The sequence below is a fragment of the Diorhabda carinulata genome, chromosome X (genome assembly GCF_026250575.1).
Source record: "Diorhabda carinulata isolate Delta chromosome X, icDioCari1.1, whole genome shotgun sequence".
Lineage (NCBI taxonomy): Eukaryota > Metazoa > Arthropoda > Insecta > Coleoptera > Chrysomelidae > Diorhabda > Diorhabda carinulata.
Genome location: NC_079472.1, coordinates 2,988,749 through 3,011,602, shown reverse-complemented (window position 1 = coordinate 3,011,602; position 22,854 = coordinate 2,988,749). Strand labels below are relative to the sequence as shown.

Sequence of the window (22,854 nt, the reverse complement as noted above, 5' to 3'; positions counted from 1 at the left end):
AAAATTTCAAAATTCACAGGTTTCGAAATTTTGTAGGAATATTTTACAAGAATACGATTCAAAAACAATGAATACATAAGTATTCGATAGCTCGGATAATATATTAAAGTTAGTCCACTTTGGTGTTTCATTGCCACGTTCCCAATAGGAAACTACATTAATACATTAATTAATAGCATTAAATTTTTGTAGTTTAGTATAAACAAAACTTGATAAACGACATGTAACACATCACTTACTTTTTTTTGCCTTAATTTTATAGCTAACTTCAGTCTGTTCAAATGCATCCTATCTCCATGTTCGAAAGCAGGTCCCGTGGGGTCGTGATTTAGAAGAACCTCTAATTCGTAAGAGCTTCTGGTATGGTCTAATAGAGCCGTTGCGAAATCCTGACATTGTTTCCTCAATTCTTGGTACTCACTTTTGAATTCGTGTTCCATGAAACTTAATCTGAAACAAATCGCAATATTTTAATTTCAGATCAGTTTTTTAATACTATTTTTTTTGTCGGGTGATTTTTCTCGTGATAATTTCCATTTTTTCCTCATAGTATCACGTTATATAAACACGTTCACTGCCGTTTTCGATCTTCTAAATCATGTGCATAAGAAGCGGTCACGTGAAACGTGAAAAAATCCATACAAACTGTTTTTTCTAAAATTCAATTCGTGCACTTTACGAATATTACGAATAATAATTAATACACACACTTTATACAGGGTGTTCCCGTCTCTAGGATAGATAGAAAACTGAGAAACATTGAATACAAAGGACGTCGAAAAAAACTCTCATAGAGGGCACTAGTTACACGGTTTATACTAAGTAGTATTGAACATAACTTTTTCGAAATTAGATCGATCGAGAAAAATTTCAAGTGAACTAAAACATCATTTAATTTTACACCGAAAAGATATTCTTGAAAAAACTCGATACTGTGAACCGTTTTCGGAATATTTTGATTGGAAAATCATGAAGTAATAACCGATACTGGTATGAACGTTCGGGAGTGAGGTATGAGGTGACGTTGCATTCTGTCTTTCAATTCTTGAGGTGAATTTACCTCTGTAGCATAAACTTTTTCTTTGAAATACGACCGAACTGTATAATCCAAGGGATTAAAATCGTATGACCGAACCCATTCTTGGCGTGGCCAAAAGCGTTGTCACCACGTCTCTCAACAGCCTTCTCGCAAGGCGGTTTCGACAGAGATGCATGGAAACGCCCAGATAGATGGACCCCGTTCGTTTCTCACCAAACAACAGACCGGACACTGCCATCTAAGACGTCTCCTTCACACCATGGACATCACGGATGATCCGGAGTGCCGTTGATCCATGGAGGAGAACTCAACTGCAGACTACGTTAGCTGTGAGTGCACTGCACTCACAAGGGCGCGGTTTAAACACCTGGACGCACCCCACAACCTGCCTAATGACATCAAATGGTTCAAGCCAAAGCGCCTGATTGGCTTCTCTCAAAGGACATTAGACTTTTGGTGAGGTCAAATGGGGCACGACGGGCTTATCTAAAGGTCTATGTGCTCAACGGCTTCAACGGCAGCCCACAACTACGAACTATGAACTATCGCATGACCGAGGAGGCCAATGAATCGTAGCTTCTGCTATCAAAGAAAGATGGAGCTCAATCGTGCTTAAAACATAGAGATCTTCACTTATTTAGCGTTAAATCTTCTAAAATATCGAATAAGGGATTGTTTAAAACATATTAAGTTGTTACCTAAAGTTGCTGCCCGCCAAACATTAACTTTAATTGAGTCTTGGTAATATGATAACCTTTTGACATGTGGTATCTCTTCACACCAGAAGTGTGCGTTACGGTTAAATATACCACGTCCGTAAAAAGAATACATTTTAAAAAATTGGTTTGAAGGCTTGTCCTTTCTTGGAATGTTTAACAAAAATCTACTTTACCCGGTAGATCGTTTGGAAAGAGCTCTTGGACTTTAAGTATCCTCCAAGAATTTGAAGATGACTTATTTGTTTGTCTTACCATATGGTTCTTGTTGTTCTTGGCCTACCAGAATTTCTATTTCCAGTTTCTCGACAATTTGGTAAGTTTCTTCGGGGAAACTTTCCCGCATAACGCGTACTGAATGACAGTTTTCTGAATCTCTGCTTTCGTTCTTTTCCTCCATTCATGTTGTTCCACTCGTATCCCTCCAAAACTTTCTCTAAATACTCTTCTTTCTTTTGCACTTATCCCCTTACACCGTAGATTCTTAGCTTCGCCACCCTCGAGATATCTTTGCACCTTAATAAGTTTCCTAGAGCTCCAACTGTTTTATCTTGTCGAATTCCTTAATTTCGTCCACTTTACTCCCAGTTATTGAACTCTATCAAAGAGGAAGTTCTTGTTTTGGTCTGTTGTTACTGTTAATCGGTTTTTGTTACCAATTTCAATATACTTGGTCTTATTTTTGTCGAAATGTAGGCAATAACTTTTTGCTGTCTTTTCAAATAGTCAAAACATTTTTTGTAGTTTTTATTTTGTTTTGAGCACTACGTATTCTGCATATTCCAGGACTTGCTTTATGTTATTATGAATAATCCACTACCCCTTAGAATCACCTCTAGCAGGGATAAATTCTTAATTTACTCCATTATCACTCCTGTTAAAAGTAAAATATTTCTCGTCGTCGTTGATGATTTCCAAAACTTTAGCAGATGTAAACTTGTTTTCATTGAGATAATTGTGGATTCTAAGAATATTTGAGTGAGGATTTTCTTGATTTTTGAATTACATTTTGTTCCTTTAGAATGCTGCAACCAAAGCTTCTCTCTACTTTTTTGGCTTTTGGCTTTGTTTGGTCTACCCTTCTGGTTGAAGATATTCCTTTTGGACATAATCAAGAAACCAAGATAGTTAAAATTGTCAACCACTTCGTAGCCTGCAATTTCTGATGTTTGTGGAGAATTGTCCACAAACTTCTCGACAGTTATCGTAAATTGTTTGTTCGGTTATTCCAATTCTTTCAAAGTGATTGACCGTAAACGATTTCTTCAGATCTTTATTGACTCCTCGATTTTTTTTCTTTTAGATTTTTCTTGAAACCGAGCTTCTTTCATGTTTATACTTGGAACATTTGACAGCTGTCAAATTACTAGCTAAACTGTTTAAAAACGTAGGAACTTCTTGTAGATATTTTTGAATGAAATTTTGAATTGAAGCTGGCAGTTAACGTGTTAAAACTACATGCGAAAGTGTTAAATATTGTTGTCGAGTTCGTTAGTCTAATGATATAAGTCATGTTGAGTAGGTGAATTGTTTTTTCTTTGTAAAATAATTCGGATAAAGGTATTTCCATATTATTTATAAATTCAAATTTCTAATTGAAATTTTCTACTACATTTTTTAAAAATGTTAATGTAGGAGTTTATTGGCATAAGACAAAGATTTATTAAAGCTTTTTTGACTTAAGTGATCGTCTTTTATGTGACATTTAATAAATTACATCCCTCTTTTTTCACTTTTTTCCTAACAAAGATTGATTCTTTGCTTTCTGGATGTAGACAAGAGGGTCTTGTCGAGTTTAGATACAAGACACAAATAATTGGGAATGTTAGACGTGGGATAATAGCGAAATTTTTCATTCATATTGAATTTTCATAGATTTATTGAATTTTTCTTACAATATCCACTTATTTGATATTGAATTCGAGTTGAATTTCGTCAAAATGGCCTTTCTGCGTTGAAACTTACTTATACCAGTTTAATTTTCTCACAAAATAACTTTTCTGGTTTAATTTATGCCAAAAATGTTTTTTTCGGTTCAAATTATATCTAAATTTTAGCTAAATTCGATTTTCTGAGCTGGATTTTGTAAAAAACAGTCTAATATTTCAATATATAACATTCTGTATCCATAAGGTAAAAATTGAATCAAGAAAAAAGTTTTCTTATCGTGAAATCTTCAATTAAAATTAATCTGACGGTTTCGTGGTGAATATCGACGATCTTAGTAAATTACAACACGTCAGTTCGTTATTCGCCCGGTTTTTTTTCTTCCGTTTCGTTTTCCACGTTTTCACAGTCCTTCTTAAACATTCTAAACCAACGAAAAAATCTTGTACGTCCCATAGAATCATCAAACATAAACGTATATAAAACAGAGTTATCACTTTGTATGGTAGAAGATTTGTAGATGTAGACTTGGAGAAAACATATAAAAAAAGTTTTTCATTATACTGATATCAATTTTCAATTATCTAAAATCGAATAAATTTGTTTATATATTATTCCGATAGCGTTTTCCCTCATTTCCAGCTAGGTCATCTCACATATATTGAATTTTCCAAGTTTTTTGCCGTAAACCCTTAACGAACGATGATGATACAGCAGTTTTTTAGTAACTCAGACGTAATTAGCTTTTTATTGAGCTCGGTCTAAATATTACCTCGCAACAACAACTTCGATTATCCATTCAAAGATAAAAAGTAGCGTTTAAATTCTAACGAGAGAGAAAATAACGTTGTTCATAGACTTTTTTTTCCAAAAATAATCTTCATTGATGTCTGCTCCGAATATTTATGCTGTTAGTTGAAATATACACTGTAAAATTCGTATGTATATTGATTTTAGTTCACCGGAGACTTCGAAACTACTTCTTTTAGGCCAAACAACGTGTAAAAGTCTATTAAGATTACATAAACATCGTTAAACGTTCAGCATTTCTATCTCTGTTCCTATTCTTTCTACATCTTCTCTACATACTATTATCTTCTTCCATTCTGGCTATATATCCCATCTTTTGAGCTCCATAGTTTTCCTAGTATTTTGTCGATTTCCCTGGTTTTATCTCCTTCGTTGGTCATGTCAATCCCAAGTATTCGAACTGCTGGATTTTATCAAATCTATATTTGCTCAGTCGTCATTTTTACATGGTAAAATTAATCTTCATGGGATACATAAATAAGTTTAGATGACTAGAGCAAATTAAAGATTATTGAGCACCCATCGACTCTATCGATGATGTAGAGCGTGGAAGATTCAGGCAGTTGAAACCCCAGCAGTGTTTGTCGAAAAACTAGAAGAATGTCAGAAGAAATGATCTGGATCAATCGATATCTAATGCCTAGTAATCACCAGACCAATTTCCACTTTATAATACCAAGAGTACAGAAGTCGAGCCCAGAAGAAGATCAGTCTGAAGTAAGCAGTTCAGAAATATAAAGGTGAATATTTTATTTGGAAAAGACACATTTTCAATTGATTTGTTGAGCTGGTTGTTGTTGTGGAGACGAGTCGGTGTTCTAAAGAGACTTGGCTGGAAAATTGGACGAATCCAGTTGAGTTCACTCTATTTTGGAGTAAAGTCTTTAATTTAGGTTTTGTTCAATTGATTTCGCATTCACGGATTGAGGAATTGGTAGAGGCATATTAAGAAGATGAAGCGGTTTACTTACTATGGATTTTTGAATCGAATTTGGTCAAAGATTAGCATTTCTGAGTTGCTTTCTGAGAAAATGTCACCTTTCTGCTTTATATTCGTCAAAAATCACTACTCTGAGCTCAATTATAGTGGAAACTGGCTTCTGAATTCATAATTGAAAATTGCTCTATCAATCAAGACATTTTGTGTGAAATATCGCCAAAATTGTTTAAATTGGATTAAATATCACTTATAGGTTGAGTTTTGTAAAAAATATCGCTAAAATAGTTTATCCTCGTTAAAACTGTAATTTAAGGATTGAAATTTGTGAATAATATCGCTGAAATCATTTAACACCGATAAAAATGCTATTTAAGGGTTGAATTTTGTAAAAATATTGCTAAAATAGATTATCCTCGTTAAAACTGTCTTTTAAGGATTGAAATTTGTGAAAAAATCGCTAAAATCATTTAACTTCAATATAAATGTTATTTGAGGATGAAAAAAATCGCTAAAATTGTTTCAAATATCATTTATTGATTGAATTTTGTGAAAAATATCGCTAAAATCATTTAACTTCAATATAAATGTTATTTGAGGATGAAAAAAATCGCTAAAATTGTTTCAAATATCATTTATTGATTGAATTTTGTGAAAAATATCGCTAAAATCATTTAACTTCAATATAAATGTTATTTGAGGATGAAAAAAATCGCTAAAATTGTTTCAAATATCATTTATTGATTGAATTTTGTGAAAAATATCGCTAAAATCATTTAACTTCAATATAAATGTTATTTGAGGATGAAAAAAATCGCTAAAATTGTTTCAAATATCATTTATTGATTGAATTTTGTGAAAAATATCGCTAAAATCGTTTAACTTCGTTAAAACTGTAATTTAAGGATTGAAATTTGTGAATAATATCGCTGAAATCATTTAACACCGATAAAAATGCTATTTAAGGGTTGAATTTTGTAAAAATATTGCTAAAATAGATTATCCTCGTTAAAACTGTCTTTTAAGGATTGAAATTTGTGAAAAAATCGCTAAAATCATTTAACTTCAATATAAATGTTATTTGAGGATGAAAAAAATCGCTAAAATTGTTTCAAATATCATTTATTGATTGAATTTTGTGAAAAATATCGCTAAAATCATTTAACTTCAATATAAATGTTATTTGAGGATGAAAAAAATCGCTAAAATTGTTTCAAATATCATTTATTGATTGAATTTTGTGAAAAATATCGCTAAAATCGTTTAACTTCGTTAAAACTGTAATTTAAGGATTGAAATTTGTGAATAATATCGCTGAAATCATTTAACACCGATAAAAATGCTATTTAAGGGTTGAATTTTGTAAAAATATCGCTAAAATAGTTTATCCTCGTTAAAACTGTCTTTTAAGGATTGAAATTTGTGAAAAAATCGCTAAAATCATTTAACTTCAATATAAATGTTATTTGAGGATGAAAAAAATCGCTAAAATTGTTTCAAATATCATTTATTGATTGAATTTTGTGAAAAATATCGCTAAAATCGTTTAACTTCGTTAAAACTGTAATTTAAGGATTGAAATTTGTGAATAATATCGCTGAAATCATTTAACACCGATAAAAATGCTATTTAAGGGTTGAATTTTGTGAAAATATCGCTAAAATAGTTTATCCTCGTTAAAACTGTCTTTTAAGGATTGAAATTTGTGAAAAAATCGCTAAAATCATTTAACTTCAATATAAATGTTATTTGAGGATGAAAAAAATCGCTAAAATTGTTTCAAATATCATTTATTGATTGAATTTTGTGAAAAATATCGCTAAAATCGTTTAACTTCGTTAAAACTGTAATTTAAGGATTGAAATTTGTGAAAAAATCGCTAAAATCATTTAACTTCAATATAAATGTTATTTGAGGATGAAAAAAATCGCTAAAATTGTTTCAAATATCATTTATTGATTGAATTTTGTGAAAAATATCGCTAAAATCGTTTAACTTCGTTAAAACTGTAATTTAAGGATTGAAATTTGTGAATAATATCGCTGAAATCATTTAACACCGATAAAAATGCTATTTAAGGGTTGAATTTTGTAAAAATATCGCTAAAATAGTTTATCCTCGTTAAAACTGTCTTTTAAGGATTGAAATTTGTGAAAAAATCGCTAAAATCATTTAACTTCAATATAAATGTTATTTGAGGATGAAAAAAATCGCTAAAATTGTTTCAAATATCATTTATTGATTGAATTTTGTGAAAAATATCGCTAAAATCGTTTAACTTCGTTAAAGCTGTCATTTAAGGGCTGGATTTTGTGAATATTATTGCTCAAATCGCACAATTTCATCGAAAATGTCATTTATAGGTTTAAGTCTGTGAAAAATATCACTATAATCATTTAACATTGTCAAAAATTTGTGCAAAATATCGCTAAAATCATTAAACTTAGTTAAAAATGTTATTTAAGGGTTAATATTTGTGAATAATATCGCTAAAATCATTTAACTCCCATATAAATGTTATTTGAGGATGAAAAAAATCCCTTAAATTGTTTCAAATATCACTTATAGGTTGAGTTTTATTAATAATATCGCTAAAATCGTTCAACTTGATCGAAAATGTCATTTATAGGTTGAAGTCTGTGAAAAATATCACTATAATTATATAACATCGTCAAAAATGTGACGTATGCGTTGCAGTTGTGAAAAATATCGCAGAAATCGTTTAACTTTGTCAAAAATGAAATTTATAGATTAAATTTTGTGAATAAGCCACTAAAATTGTTTAACTTCGTTTTAAATATCATTTATAGGTTGAAGTTTGTAAAAAATATCGCTAAAATCATTTAACTTCAATATAAATGTTATTTGAGGATGAACAAATCGCTTAAATTGTTTTAAATATCACTTATAGATTGAATTTTGTTAATAAGATCACTAAAATCGGTAAACTTTATCGAAAATGTCATTTATAGGTTGAAGTCTGTGAAAAATATCACTATAATCATATAACATTGTCAAAAATGTGACGTATGCGTTGCAGTTGTGAAAAATATCGCTAAAATAGTTCAGCTTCGTTAAAACTGTCATTTAAGGGTTGGATTTTGTGAAAAAATCGATAAAATTGTTTAACTTCGTTTTAAATATCATTTATAGGTTGAATTTTGTTAAAAATATCGTTAAAATCGTTTAACCTCGTTAAAACTGTCATTTAAAGGTTGGATTTTGTGAATAATATCGCTAAAATCACACAACTTCATCGAAAATGTCATTTATAGGTTGAAGTCTCTATAATCATTTAATATCGTCAAAAATTTTACTTAGGCGTGGAAGTTTGTGAAAAATATGATTAAAATCGTTTAATTTGATCATAAATGGAATTTATAGTTTAAATTTTGTGTAAAATCTCTTTTCCGTTTCCACTCTCCCCTAGGCCTCATTCGAGTACTTAGAGTAAAATTCATAGCATGAAATTTACGTAAAGTTTCCCGAAAAATAGGACGATCAATTTAATTTAATGAGGCTCACACTAATATATTTGCATTTTCAACTATTTTCGAGTTCACTTTCCGCAGCTATTTTCCAAGCTACCTTTATTATATCACCCTCTATAACATTTTGTCCTTGGCAAAACTGAAAATTAAAATATATAACAAAGTTATTTGAATTGAATCACTAAATATTTATCAGTTTTTCAGTATAAACAGAAAAAGCTTTCAGGAATTTGTTAGGCGTCAGCGCTTTATTCCATCGTTAGTAACGAAAATAAACAACAATCCAACTTACCTACGCAACTCCCAAGAGAGTTCGAAAGCGGTTAGAATGGGATCCTTCGAGGAGAGGGCTATAAGGGACGGCGAAGCTAGGGCTCTGTAAGCGTTGATCCTGCTTCTCGAGTGTCGCAAAGAGTCCTCCATTCTAGATGTAACACACTCGTCGCAACCGCATCTGAAAGTTTAAAGGAGTAGCTAGGTCAGTAAGTTGATTAAGAATTTATTGGAACTTTGATAAAAAAATTCGATTTTGTCGACTATAAACTAGGATAACGTCCAATTGAGAAGATATCGTACGGTAGAATCGTAGCTCCCGCGGTAAATCGTACGAAAAAATAACATCGAATATCTTATTAAAATATATCCATGTAAATTCATGAAGAAGATGTTGTATATGAGTAGCAGGTTTCGTTGATTCATGCTGGTGGCTTACTGCCTATTAAGATAAAGTTTATACTGCATTCTACCGTAAGTTTACTGGTCGGATCTGTGGACGCATCACCACATCACCTTGATTGTTCAAATCAATAACGATTCAATCCCAATAGACCTTCTGGAAATTCTGGAAACGACGGTAGAATACATGAAGCAGTAAAATCAGAGAACGTTGGATATAAGGAACGTCAAGGTCTTCTTTGGTATACAAAGTAAACGGTGAGTGGATTCACTACTCAATGAAATGATGACACAAATTTGTTTATTCAAAGTCTAATTTCAAGCTTAATTTGGAGTGTCAAGGACGTAAAGTAGGTAAAGACAACAGTTACCAATGTAAATTCTTTCTCGTGCCCAAAAGTAAACGCAATCTCTTGCGAGATGTGAGTTGATTTCATTGGAGAAAGATCTGGTACATGGTAAAAGTGACGCGATGCTAAAGAAAGTGAAGCAGAACCATGGACAGAGCAGAAATAACGGTCCTCCCGAAGTTACACCGGAAGTTCCAGATGTTGGAAGATGAGGAAATGTGGTGGGAGTTCCAGCTGATTGAGAGGATTTGTGGATTCACCCCCGAGAAAAATAATTTGAAAAAAAGGATCTGCTACTTAGGAAACAACTTTTTGTTAAAGACAAAACAGGGAATGGACAGAAAAAAATTAGAAAACTCTTAAGGAAAAGCGACGCGATGCTAAAGAAAGTAAAGCAGAACCATGGACAGAGCAGAAATAACGGTCCTCCCGAAGTTACACTGGAAGTTCCAGATGGTGGAAGATGAGGAAATGTGGTGGGAGTTCCAGCTGATTGAGAGGATTTGTGGATTCACCCCCGAGAAAAATAATTTGAAAAAAAGGATCTGCTACTTAGGAAACAACTTTTTGTTAAAGACAAAACAGGGAATGGACAGAAAAAATTGGAAAACTCTTAAGGAAAAGTGACGCGATGCTAAAGAACGTGAAGCAGAACCATGGACAGAGCAGAAATAACGGTCCTCCCGAAGTTACACTGGAAGTTCCAGATGGTGGAAGATGAGGAAATGTGGTGGGAGTTCCAGCTGATTAAGAGGATTTGTGGATTCACCCCCGAGAAAAATAATTTGAAAAAAAGGATCTGCTACTTAGGAAACAACTTTTTGTTAAAGACAAAACAGGGAATGGACAGAAAAAAATTAGAAAACTCTTAAGGAAAAGCGACGCGATGCTAAAGAAAGTAAAGCAGAACCATGGACAGAGCAGAAATAACGGTCCTCCCGAAGTTACACTGGAAGTTCCAGATGGTGGAAGATGAGGAAATGTGGTGGGAGTTCCAGCTGATTGAGAGGATTTGTGGATTCACCCCCGAGAAAAATAATTTGAAAAAAAGGATCTGCTACTTAGGAAACAACTTTTTGTTAAAGACAAAACAGGGAATGGACAGAAAAAATTGGAAAACTCTTAAGGAAAAGTGACGCGATGCTAAAGAACGTGAAGCAGAACCATGGACAGAGCAGAAATAACGGTCCTCCCGAAGTTACACTGGAAGTTCCAGATGGTGGAAGATGAGGAAATGTGGTGGGAGTTCCAGCTGATTAAGAGGATTTGTGGATTCACCCCCGAGAAAAATAATTTGAAAAAAAGGATCTGCTACTTAGGAAACAACTTTTTGTTAAAGACAAAACAGGGAATGGACAGAAAAAAATTAGAAAACTCTTAAGGAAAAGCGACGCGATGCTAAAGAAAGTAAAGCAGAACCATGGACAGAGCAGAAATAACGGTCCTCCCGAAGTTACACTGGAAGTTCCAGATGGTGGAAGATGAGGAAATGTGGTGGGAGTTCCAGCTGATTAAGAGGATTTGTGGATTCACCCCCGAGAAAAATAATTTGAAAAAAAGGATCTGCTACTTAGGAAACAACTTTTTGTTAAAGACAAAACAGGGAATGGACAGAAAAAATTGGAAAACTCTTAAGGAAAAGTGACGCGATGCTAAAGAACGTGAAGCAGAACCATGGACAGAGCAGAAATAACGGTCCTCCCGAAGTTATACTGGAAGTTCCAGATGGTGGAAGATGAGGAAATGTGGTGGGAGTTCCAGCTGATTAAGAGGATTTGTGGATTCACCCCCGAGAAAAATAATTTGAAAAAAAGGATCTGCTACTTAGGAAACAACTTTTTGTTAAAGACAAAACAGGGAATGGACAGAAAAAAATTAGAAAACTCTTAAGGAAAAGCGACGCGATGCTAAAGAAAGTAAAGCAGAACCATGGACAGAGCAGAAATAACGGTCCTCCCGAAGTTACACTGGAAGTTCCAGATGGTGGAAGATGAGGAAATGTGGTGGGAGTTCCAGCTGATTAAGAGGATTTGTGGATTCACCCCCGAGAAAAATAATTTGAAAAAAAGGATCTGCTACTTAGGAAACAACTTTTTGTTAAAGACAAAACAGGGAATGGACAGAAAAAATTGGAAAACTCTTAAGGAAAAGTGACGCGATGCTAAAGAACGTGAAGCAGAACCATGGACAGAGCAGAAATAACGGTCCTCCCGAAGTTATACTGGAAGTTCCAGATGGTAAAATATGAGGAAATTTGATCGGAAGATATGATCTGTGTTACCTTTCAACTCCTTTATTGATTTTAATATTAAATGTTTTGAAATATAAGCTCGAGTATTTGTTTTATTCATTTTTCTCAGTTTTTCTACGAACTTCTGTAGCCCTACTTTGGATGATTAATTTTCATATTAAAAAGGTATAAAATTATCGATAAATTTCATTAAAGAAAAGTTGTATGACAAAATATTTCCATTAAAGTGAACGATCAGAATATAGGAGAGTCGGAAAAAGAAGATGACGTGCTTAGAAAAATACCTTGAATTCTAAAAATACTGATAGGATGTCGATATGACGATACTGAATGTAAATATGCGTTTCATCAAAACTCCTCCTATAAAAAACATGGAAAACACTACGTCAACATTTTATTCGGATTAAAAATTGCAGTAGAGAATTTAAGTGAAGCTAGAAGAGTCTCAATTTCATATGAAAATTGAAACAACAAAATTAGTTCGAAAAAAGGAAACCGTTCGCCATAAAGAAACATTCTTAAAAAAATTATCATAAATTGTAATTGTTTATCGAAAATACTGACAGGGGGTGTTTGATATATGCGTTTGGTTTCTGGTAACTCGTCAGAAACCAAAAGTTTGTATAATCAACGCTTTCCGTGAAGAATTATACCCGACTGCGATCAGACTCTGACTGGCGTCATAACTTGAATAAAAATTTACGTATAAATGAACTTTAAACCTAAAAAAGTGAAAATTTATGTAAAGCCATGAGAATATCAAAATTTTTTGGTGAGTATCTGTTTCAAGGACCTCAAACTTTCAAATCTACTCAAAATAACAGATTATGAGTTCTTACCTAACGTCATGCGGCATTGGTAACGTAGCGCCTCTATCCAACAGAATTTTGATAATTTCGTAGTTATCTCTATGGGCTGAAAGGATCAGAGGAGTGATGTCCGGAGTGAAAGTCGCTGTATCTGGAGGAAGAGCTTCCCAACTCTGTAACAAACAATAAACCCATTCGATTTTTTCTGTGACGATTAAGCTGTTACAAGCCAATATAGAAAATAGTAGGAAAATTTTAGCTTTTCAATTGGATGTGAAGAAAATTTGATATTAAGGTATTGCTAATGACTTTCCAGCATATAAACTGACTTTACTCAATGAAATTTAAGTTCTATAGGACTTACAGGCTAGTTAATTATTTTTGATTAGATGAAAATTTCTAAAATGACCTTTTCTGAGTGTTCTTTCGTCCATAGTTGGATTTATTTGATTAAGAATAGCTTCTCTAAAGTTAATCTCATCAAAAATGAACTTTTTCAAGTATAATTCCGTCCATATTGGATTTTATGAGCTGGATTTGGTAAAGGATCGGTTTTCTGAAATTAATCTCGTCAAAAATGAACTTTATTGAACTTAATTTTGTACGTAGCTGGATTTATGAACTTGATTTGTTGAGAGATCGTTTTTCGGAAATTATCTCATCAAAAAATGAGCTATTTCAAGTTTAATTCTATTTATATTGGATTTTATGAGCTTGATTTGGTGGAGAATCACTTTTCTGAAATTAATCTCTTCAAAAATCAACTTTATTGAACTTAATTTTGTACGTAGTTGGATTGACGAACTTGATTTGTTGAGAGATTGTTTTTCGGAAATTATCTCATCTAAAAATGAACTTTTTCGAGTTTAATTTTACCCATATTGGATTTTATAAGCTTGATTTGGTGGAGGATCACTTTTCTGAAATTAATCTCTTCAAAAATCAACTTTATTGAACTTAATTTTTTACGTAGGTGGATTTATGAACTTGATTTGTTCAGAGATCGTTTTTCGGAAATTATCTCATCAAAAAATGAACTTTTTCGAGTTTAATTTTACCCATATTGGATTTTATAAGCTTGATTTGGTGGAGGATCGCTTTTCTGAAATTAATCTCGTCAAAAATCAACTTTATTGAACTTAATTTTTTACGTAGCTGGATTTATGAACCTGATTTGTTCAGAGATCGTTTTTCGGAAATTATCTCATCAAAAAATGAACTTTTTCGAGTTTAATTTCACCCATATTGGATTTTATAAGCTTGATTTGGTGGAGGATCGCTTTTCTGAAATTAATCTCGTCAAAAATCAACTTTATTGAACTTAATTTTTTACGTAGCTGGATTTATGAACTTGATTTGTTCAGAGATCGTTTTTCGGAAATTATCTCATCAAAAAATGAACTTTTTCGAGTTTAATTTCATCCATATTGGATTTTATAAGCTTGATTTGGTGGAGGATCGCTTTTCTGAAATTAATCTCGTCAAAAATCAACTTTATTGAACTTAATTTTTTACGTAGCTGGATTTATGAACTTGATTTGTTCAGAGATCGTTTTTCGGAAATTATCTCATCAAAAAATGAACTTTTTCGAGTTTGATTTCACCCATATTGGATTTTATAAGCTTGATTTGGTGGAGGATCGCTTTTCTGAAATTAATCTCGTCAAAAATCAACTCTATTGAACTTAATTTTTTACGTAGCTGGATTTATGAACTTGATTTGTTCAGAGATCGTTTTTCGGAAATTATCTCATCAAAAAATGAACTTTTTCGAGTTTGATTTCACCCATATTGGATTTTATAAGCTTGATTTGGTGGAGGATCGCTTTTCTGAAATTAATCTCGTCAAAAATCAACTCTATTGAACTTAATTTTTTACGTAGCTGGATTTATGAACTTGATTTGTTCAGAGATCGTTTTTCGGAAATTATCTCATCAAAAAATGAACTTTTTCGAGTTTGATTTCACCCATATTGGATTTTATAAGCTTGATTTGGTGGAGGATCGCTTTTCTGAAATTAATCTCGTCAAAAATCAACTTTATTGAACTTAATTTTGTACGTAGCTGGATTTATGAACTTGATTTGTTGAGAGAGCGTTTTTCTGAAATTATCTCATCAAAAAATGAACTTTTTCGAGTTTAATTTCACCCATATTGGATTTTATAAGCTTGATTTGGTGGAGGATCGCTTTTCTGAAATTAATCTCGTCAAAAATCAACTCTATTGAACTTAATTTTTTACGTAGCTGGATTTATGAACTTGATTTGTTCAGAGATCGTTTTTCGGAAATTATCTCATCAAAAAATGAACTTTTTCGAGTTTGATTTCACCCATATTGGATTTTATAAGCTTGATTTGGTGGAGGATCGCTTTTCTGAAATTAATCTCGTCAAAAATCAACTCTATTGAACTTAATTTTTTACGTAGCTGGATTTATGAACTTGATTTGTTCAGAGATCGTTTTTCGGAAATTATCTCATCAAAAAATGAACTTTTTCGAGTTTGATTTCACCCATATTGGATTTTATAAGCTTGATTTGGTGGAGGATCGCTTTTCTGAAATTAATCTCGTCAAAAATCAACTTTATTGAACTTAATTTTTTACGTAGCTGGATTTATGAACCTGATTTGTTCAGAGATCGTTTTTCGGAAATTATCTCATCAAAAAATGAACTTTTTCGAGTTTAATTTCACCCATATTGGATTTTATAAGCTTGATTTGGTGGAGGATCGCTTTTCTGAAATTAATCTCGTCAAAAATCAACTTTATTGAACTTAATTTTTTACGTAGCTGGATTTATGAACTTGATTTGTTCAGAGATCGTTTTTCGGAAATTATCTCATCAAAAAATGAACTTTTTCGAGTTTGATTTCACCCATATTGGATTTTATAAGCTTGATTTGGTGGAGGATCGATTTTCTGAAATTAATCTCGTCAAAAATCAATTCTATTGAACTTAATTTTGTACGTAGCTGGATTTATGAACTTGATTTGTTGAGAGAGCGTTTTTCTGAAATTATCTCATCAAAAAATGAACTTTTTCGAGTTTGATTTCACCCATATTGGATTTTATAAGCTTGATTTGGTGGAGGATCGCTTTTCTGAAATTAATCTCGTCAAAAATCAACTTTATTGAACTTAATTTTTTACGTAGCTGGATTTATGAACCTGATTTGTTCAGAGATCGTTTTTCGGAAATTATCTCATCAAAAAATGAACTTTTTCGAGTTTAATTTCACCCATATTGGATTTTATAAGCTTGATTTGGTGGAGGATCGCTTTTCTGAAATTAATCTCGTCAAAAATCAACTTTATTGAACTTAATTTTTTACGTAGCTGGATTTATGAACCTGATTTGTTCAGAGATCGTTTTTCGGAAATTATCTCATCAAAAAATGAACTTTTTCGAGTTTAATTTCACCCATATTGGATTTTATAAGCTTGATTTGGTGGAGGATCGCTTTTCTGAAATTAATCTCGTCAAAAATCAACTTTATTGAACTTAATTTTTTACGTAGCTGGATTTATGAACTTGATTTGTTCAGAGATCGTTTTTCGGAAATTATCTCATCAAAAAATGAACTTTTTCGAGTTTGATTTCACCCATATTGGATTTTATAAGCTTGATTTGGTGGAGGATCGCTTTTCTGAAATTAATCTCGTCAAAAATCAATTCTATTGAACTTAATTTTGTACGTAGCTGGATTTATGAACTTGATTTGTTGAGAGAGCGTTTTTCTGAAATTATCTCATCAAAAAATGAACTTTTTCGAGTTTAATTTCACCCATATTGGATTTTATAAGCTTGATTTGGTGGAGGATCGCTTTTCTGAAATTAATCTCGTCAAAAATCAACTCTATTGAACTTAATTTTTTACGTAGCTGGATTTATGAACTTGATTTGTTCAGAGATCGTTTTTCGGAAATTATCTCATCAAAAAATGAACTTTTTCGAGTTTGATTTCACCCATATTGGATTTTATAAGCTTGATTTGGTGGAGGATCGCTTTTCTGAAATTAATCTCGTCAAAAATCAACTCTATTGAACTTAATTTTTTACGTAGCTGGATTTATGAACTTGATTTGTTCAGAGATCGTTTTTCGGAAATTATCTCATCAAAAAATGAACTTTTTCGAGTTTGATTTCACCCATATTGGATTTTATAAGCTTGATTTGGTGGAGGATCGCTTTTCTGAAATTAATCTCGTCAAAAATCAACTTTATTGAACTTAATTTTTTACGTAGCTGGATTTATGAACCTGATTTGTTCAGAGATCGTTTTTCGGAAATTATCTCATCAAAAAATGAACTTTTTCGAGTTTAATTTCACCCATATTGGATTTTATAAGCTTGATTTGGTGGAGGATCGCTTTTCTGAAATTAATCTCGTCAAAAATCAACTTTATTGAACTTAATTTTTTACGTAGCTGGATTTATGAACTTGATTTGTTCAGAGATCGTTTTTCGGAAATTATCTCATCAAAAAATGAACTTTTTCGAGTTTGATTTCACCCATATTGGATTTTATAAGCTTGATTTGGTGGAGGATCGCTTTTCTGAAATTAATCTCGTCAAAAATCAATTCTATTGAACTTAATTTTGTACGTAGCTGGATTTATGAACTTGATTTGTTGAGAGAGCGTTTTTCTGAAATTATCTCATCAAAAAATGAACTTTTTCGAGTTTAATTTCACCCATATTGGATTTTATAAGCTTGATTTGGTGGAGGATCGCTTTTCTGAAATTAATCTCGTCAAAAATCAACTCTATTGAACTTAATTTTTTACGTAGCTGGATTTATGAACTTGATTTGTTCAGAGATCGTTTTTCGGAAATTATCTCATCAAAAAATGAACTTTTTCGAGTTTGATTTCACCCATATTGGATTTTATAAGCTTGATTTGGTGGAGGATCGCTTTTCTGAAATTAATCTCGTCAAAAATCAACTCTATTGAACTTAATTTTTTACGTAGCTGGATTTATGAACTTGATTTGTTCAGAGATCGTTTTTCGGAAATTATCTCATCAAAAAATGAACTTTTTCGAGTTTGATTTCACCCATATTGAATTTTATAAGCTTGATTTGGTGGAGGATCGCTTTTCTGAAATTAATCTCGTCAAAAATCAACTTTATTGAACTTAATTTTGTACGTAGCTGGATTTATGAACTTGATTTGTTGAGAGAGCGTTTTTCTGAAATTATCTCATCAAAAAATGAACTTTTTCGAGTTTAATTTCACCCATATTGGATTTTATAAGCTTGATTTGGTGGAGGATCGCTTTTCTGAAATTAATCTCGTCAAAAATCAACTCTATTGAACTTAATTTTTTACGTAGCTGGATTTATGAACTTGATTTGTTCAGAGATCGTTTTTCGGAAATTATCTCATCAAAAAATGAACTTTTTCGAGTTTGATTTCACCCATATTGGATTTTATAAGCTTGATTTGGTGGAGGATCGCTTTTCTGAAATTAATCTCGTCAAAAATCAACTCTATTGAACTTAATTTTTTACGTAGCTGGATTTATGAACTTGATTTGTTCAGAGATCGTTTTTCGGAAATTATCTCATCAAAAAATGAACTTTTTCGAGTTTGATTTCACCCATATTGGATTTTATAAGCTTGATTTGGTGGAGGATCGCTTTTCTGAAATTAATCTCGTCAAAAATCAACTTTATTGAACTTAATTTTTTACGTAGCTGGATTTATGAACCTGATTTGTTCAGAGATCGTTTTTCGGAAATTATCTCATCAAAAAATGAACTTTTTCGAGTTTAATTTCACCCATATTGGATTTTATAAGCTTGATTTGGTGGAGGATCGCTTTTCTGAAATTAATCTCGTCAAAAATCAACTTTATTGAACTTAATTTTTTACGTAGCTGGATTTATGAACTTGATTTGTTGAGAGATCGTTTTTCGGAAATTATCTCATCAAAAAATGAACTTTTTCGAGTTTGATTTCACCCATATTGGATTTTATAAGCTTGATTTGGTGGAGGATCGCTTTTCTGAAATTAATCTCGTCAAAAATCAACTTTATTGAACTTAATTTTTTACGTAGCTGGATTTATGAACTTGATTTGTTCAGAGATCGTTTTTCGGAAATTATCTCATCAAAAAATGAACTTTTTCGAGTTTAATTTCACCCATATTGGATTTTATAAGCTTGATTTGGTGGAGGATCGCTTTTCTGAAATTAATCTCGTCAAAAATCAACTTTATTGAACTTAATTTTTTACGTAGCTGGATTTATGAACTTGATTTGTTCAGAGATCGTTTTTCGGAAATTATCTCATCAAAAAATGAACTTTTTCGAGTTTAATTTCACCCATATTGGATTTTATAAGCTTGATTTGGTGGAGGATCGGTTTTCTGAAATTAATCTCGTCAAAAATCAACTTTATTGAACTTAATTTTTTACGTAGCTGGATTTATGAACTTGATTTGTTCAGAGATCGTTTTTCGGAAATTATCTCATCAAAAAATGAACTTTTTCGAGTTTAATTTCACCCATATTGGATTTTATAAGCTTGATTTGGTGGAGGATCGCTTTTCTGAAATTAATCTCGTCAAAAATCAACTCTATTGAACTTAATTTTTTACGTAGCTGGATTTATGAACTTGATTTGTTCAGAGATCGTTTTTCGGAAATTATCTCATCAAAAAATGAACTTTTTCGAGTTTGATTTCACCCATATTGGATTTTATAAGCTTGATTTGGTGGAGGATCGCTTTTCTGAAATTAATCTCGTCAAAAATCAACTCTATTGAACTTAATTTTTTACGTAGCTGGATTTATGAACTTGATTTGTTCAGAGATCGTTTTTCGGAAATTATCTCATCAAAAAATGAACTTTTTCGAGTTTGATTTCACCCATATTGGATTTTATAAGCTTGATTTGGTGGAGGATCGCTTTTCTGAAATTAATCTCGTCAAAAATCAACTTTATTGAACTTAATTTTTTACGTAGCTGGATTTATGAACTTGATTTATTCAGAGATCGTTTTTCGGAAATTATCTCATCAAAAAATGAACTTTTTCGAGTTTAATTTCACCCATATTGGATTTTATAAGCTTGATTTGGTGGAGGATCGCTTTTCTGAAATTAATCTCGTCAAAAATCAACTCTATTGAACTTAATTTTTTACGTAGCTGGATTTATGAACTTGATTTGTTCAGAGATCGTTTTTCGGAAATTATCTCATCAAAAAATGAACTTTTTCGAGTTTGATTTCACCCATATTGGATTTTATAAGCTTGATTTGGTGGAGGATCGCTTTTCTGAAATTAATCTCGTCAAAAATCAACTTTATTGAACTTAATTTTTTACGTAGCTGGATTTATGAACCTGATTTGTTCAGAGATCGTTTTTCGGAAATTATCTCATCAAAAAATGAACTTTTTCGAGTTTAATTTCACCCATATTGGATTTTATAAGCTTGATTTGGTGGAGGATCGCTTTTCTGAAATTAATCTCGTCAAAAATCAACTTTATTGAACTTAATTTTTTACGTAGCTGGATTTATGAACTTGATTTGTTCAGAGATCGTTTTTCGGAAATTATCTCATCAAAAAATGAACTTTTTCGAGTTTAATTTCACCCATATTGGATTTTATAAGCTTGATTTGGTGGAGGATCGCTTTTCTGAAATTAATCTCGTCAAAAATCAACTCTATTGAACTTAATTTTTTACGTAGCTGGATTTATGAACTTGATTTGTTCAGAGATCGTTTTTCGGAAATTATCTCATCAAAAAATGAACTTTTTCGAGTTTGATTTCACCCATATTGGATTTTATAAGCTTGATTTGGTGGAGGATCGCTTTTCTGAAATTAATCTCGTCAAAAATCAACTCTATTGAACTTAATTTTGTACGTAGCTGGATTTATGAACTTGATTTGTTGAGAGAGCGTTTTTCTGAAATTATCTCATCAAAAAATGAACTTTTTCGAGTTTAATTTCACCCATATTGGATTTTATAAGCTTGATTTGGTAAGAATGTCTTTGTCGAGTTTCATTTCTTGTGATACGAGCTTTTATCAATTTAGTTTCATCCATGGTTGGATTTATAAAGTAAAAAAATATAAATATCACATCAAAAATTAAATTTTCTGTACTTAATTTCTTCCGTAGCTGAATTTTATGAGTTTAAATATATGAAAATGACTGTTTTAAGTTTTTTAAGTTTAGTTTATCAAAAATTAGGTTTTTTAAACTTAATTTCATTCGTATTTTATGGCTTCTTTGAGTTTAATTTCGTGAAAAGTGACGTGTCTGAATGGAATTCCATTGAAAATAGATTTAAAGAGTTTTATTTCATCAAATATGATGTTTTGGATTAAGTTTCGAAGAAAATTCGCTTTTACTAGCTAAATTTGGGCAAAATTGTTTTTAATTTCAACGGAAAAAGAAGTTTTTGAGTTTAAATCAATCACAAAAAAAGCTTTGATAAGGTAAAGTTAGATTTTGTTCTATAAATTCAATTTTCTGAAATAATGAGTTAATTTTGTGCGAAGAATTTGCTTTTTTGAGTTTTATTCGATAAAACAATGGCAATTTGCTTGAATTTTACTTAAATATGGCTTCAATAGTTGACATTTATGATAATAATTTAATCAAAAAATACATTGCCAGTTCAGTTTTTTCACAGACATGAGTTGAATTTGTTCCCAAAATAGCTTCTAGCTTAGACTTTTGGAATGCTCTAGTAGATTATCAACAACAGATATGAAATGTATGAAAGATTAGGATTAAATCGTACATTAAATACGAGTTTCAATGAATTCGCAGTCCCTCATTCCATTATTTATTATCATCTCTACTTATATTATGATTAAAAAAATCCAAAGCTCTTCCTAGATCCAATTTTTTCTTTCCGAATTGTTTGAATTACCTTATAAACCTGAATATACTGCAAAAGAAGTGCAATAAAGACATTTCTCCTTAATAAAAAAGAGAAAAAATAAAAGTGATTGAAGATAATAGGAAACATTTTGCGTTACAGACATAGAATTAAATAACACATATCAAAATAAATAATCAAATCTATTTTGGGGGTTTAATCAACAGAAATATGTCACACAAAACTTCTACAAGGTAAGTTTTTTTAAAAAAAAAAATCAGAATACATAAAAATGTTTTGAATAATTTACTCTTTCCACTTTATTCCTAAGATGTGTCGAAAATATATAACAAAAGGTTTTTTCCTATTTTGGAGCTAAGATATTTATGTCGTTTTGAGCTACAAATAAGATTCGGAAATTTTGTAGTCACTTGGAGAAGTTTTGGGTCATTGAATATAGATACCAAGGTCGCTGGGCTTGTCTCCTGGAAAGTAACACAGGAATGTTTTGATTAGAAAATCTGGAACAAAGTTTTTTAATTTCTAGTTTTGTTTAACAAATAATTGTAACAAATTGTTTGTTTTATAAATTTGAATTATACCCAGCTTGGTAAGATGGGTGGGGTTTCTCCCATGACCAGTCTATATATCAAACCCCGTCCATCGATAAAGGATTGTTTTTCTGAAATTAATCTCATCAAAAATTAACTTTATTTAACTTCGATTACTCGACTCAACTGACTCACGTCTCGACGACTCACTCGTTTTATATTGTTAAGGAAGGTTTTAGTCGTCTCGAAGCGCGTGGAAAATTCTATAATTCTCGACAAAAATAATTGGATTTTTTGAACTTGATTTGTTAAGAGATCGTTTTTCGGAAATTATCTCATCAAAAAATGAGCTGTTTCAAGTTTACTTTCATCCTTATTAGATTTTATGAGCTTGATTTGGTCGAAGATCGTTTTTCTGAAATTAATCTCGTCAAAAATTAATTTTATTGAACTTCGATTACTCGACTCAATTGACTCACGTCTCGC

The 22,854-nt window shown here is 31.6% G+C and overlaps 1 protein-coding gene across 1 annotated transcript in view; it reads right to left on the bottom strand.

Annotated features, from left to right (window-relative positions):
• LOC130901664 (transient receptor potential-gamma protein) overlaps positions 1-22,854 on the bottom strand; it is a 78,134-nt gene that overhangs the window by 42,418 nt on the left and 12,862 nt on the right. Inside the window, exons 5-7 of the mRNA XM_057813188.1 lie at positions 12,996-13,138; positions 9,173-9,334; positions 240-450 (exon numbers count right to left, since the gene is read on the bottom strand). Of these exons, the coding sequence (XP_057669171.1) occupies positions 240-450; positions 9,173-9,334; positions 12,996-13,138 (516 nt within the window). The remainder of the gene's footprint in view (positions 1-239; positions 451-9,172; positions 9,335-12,995; positions 13,139-22,854) is intronic.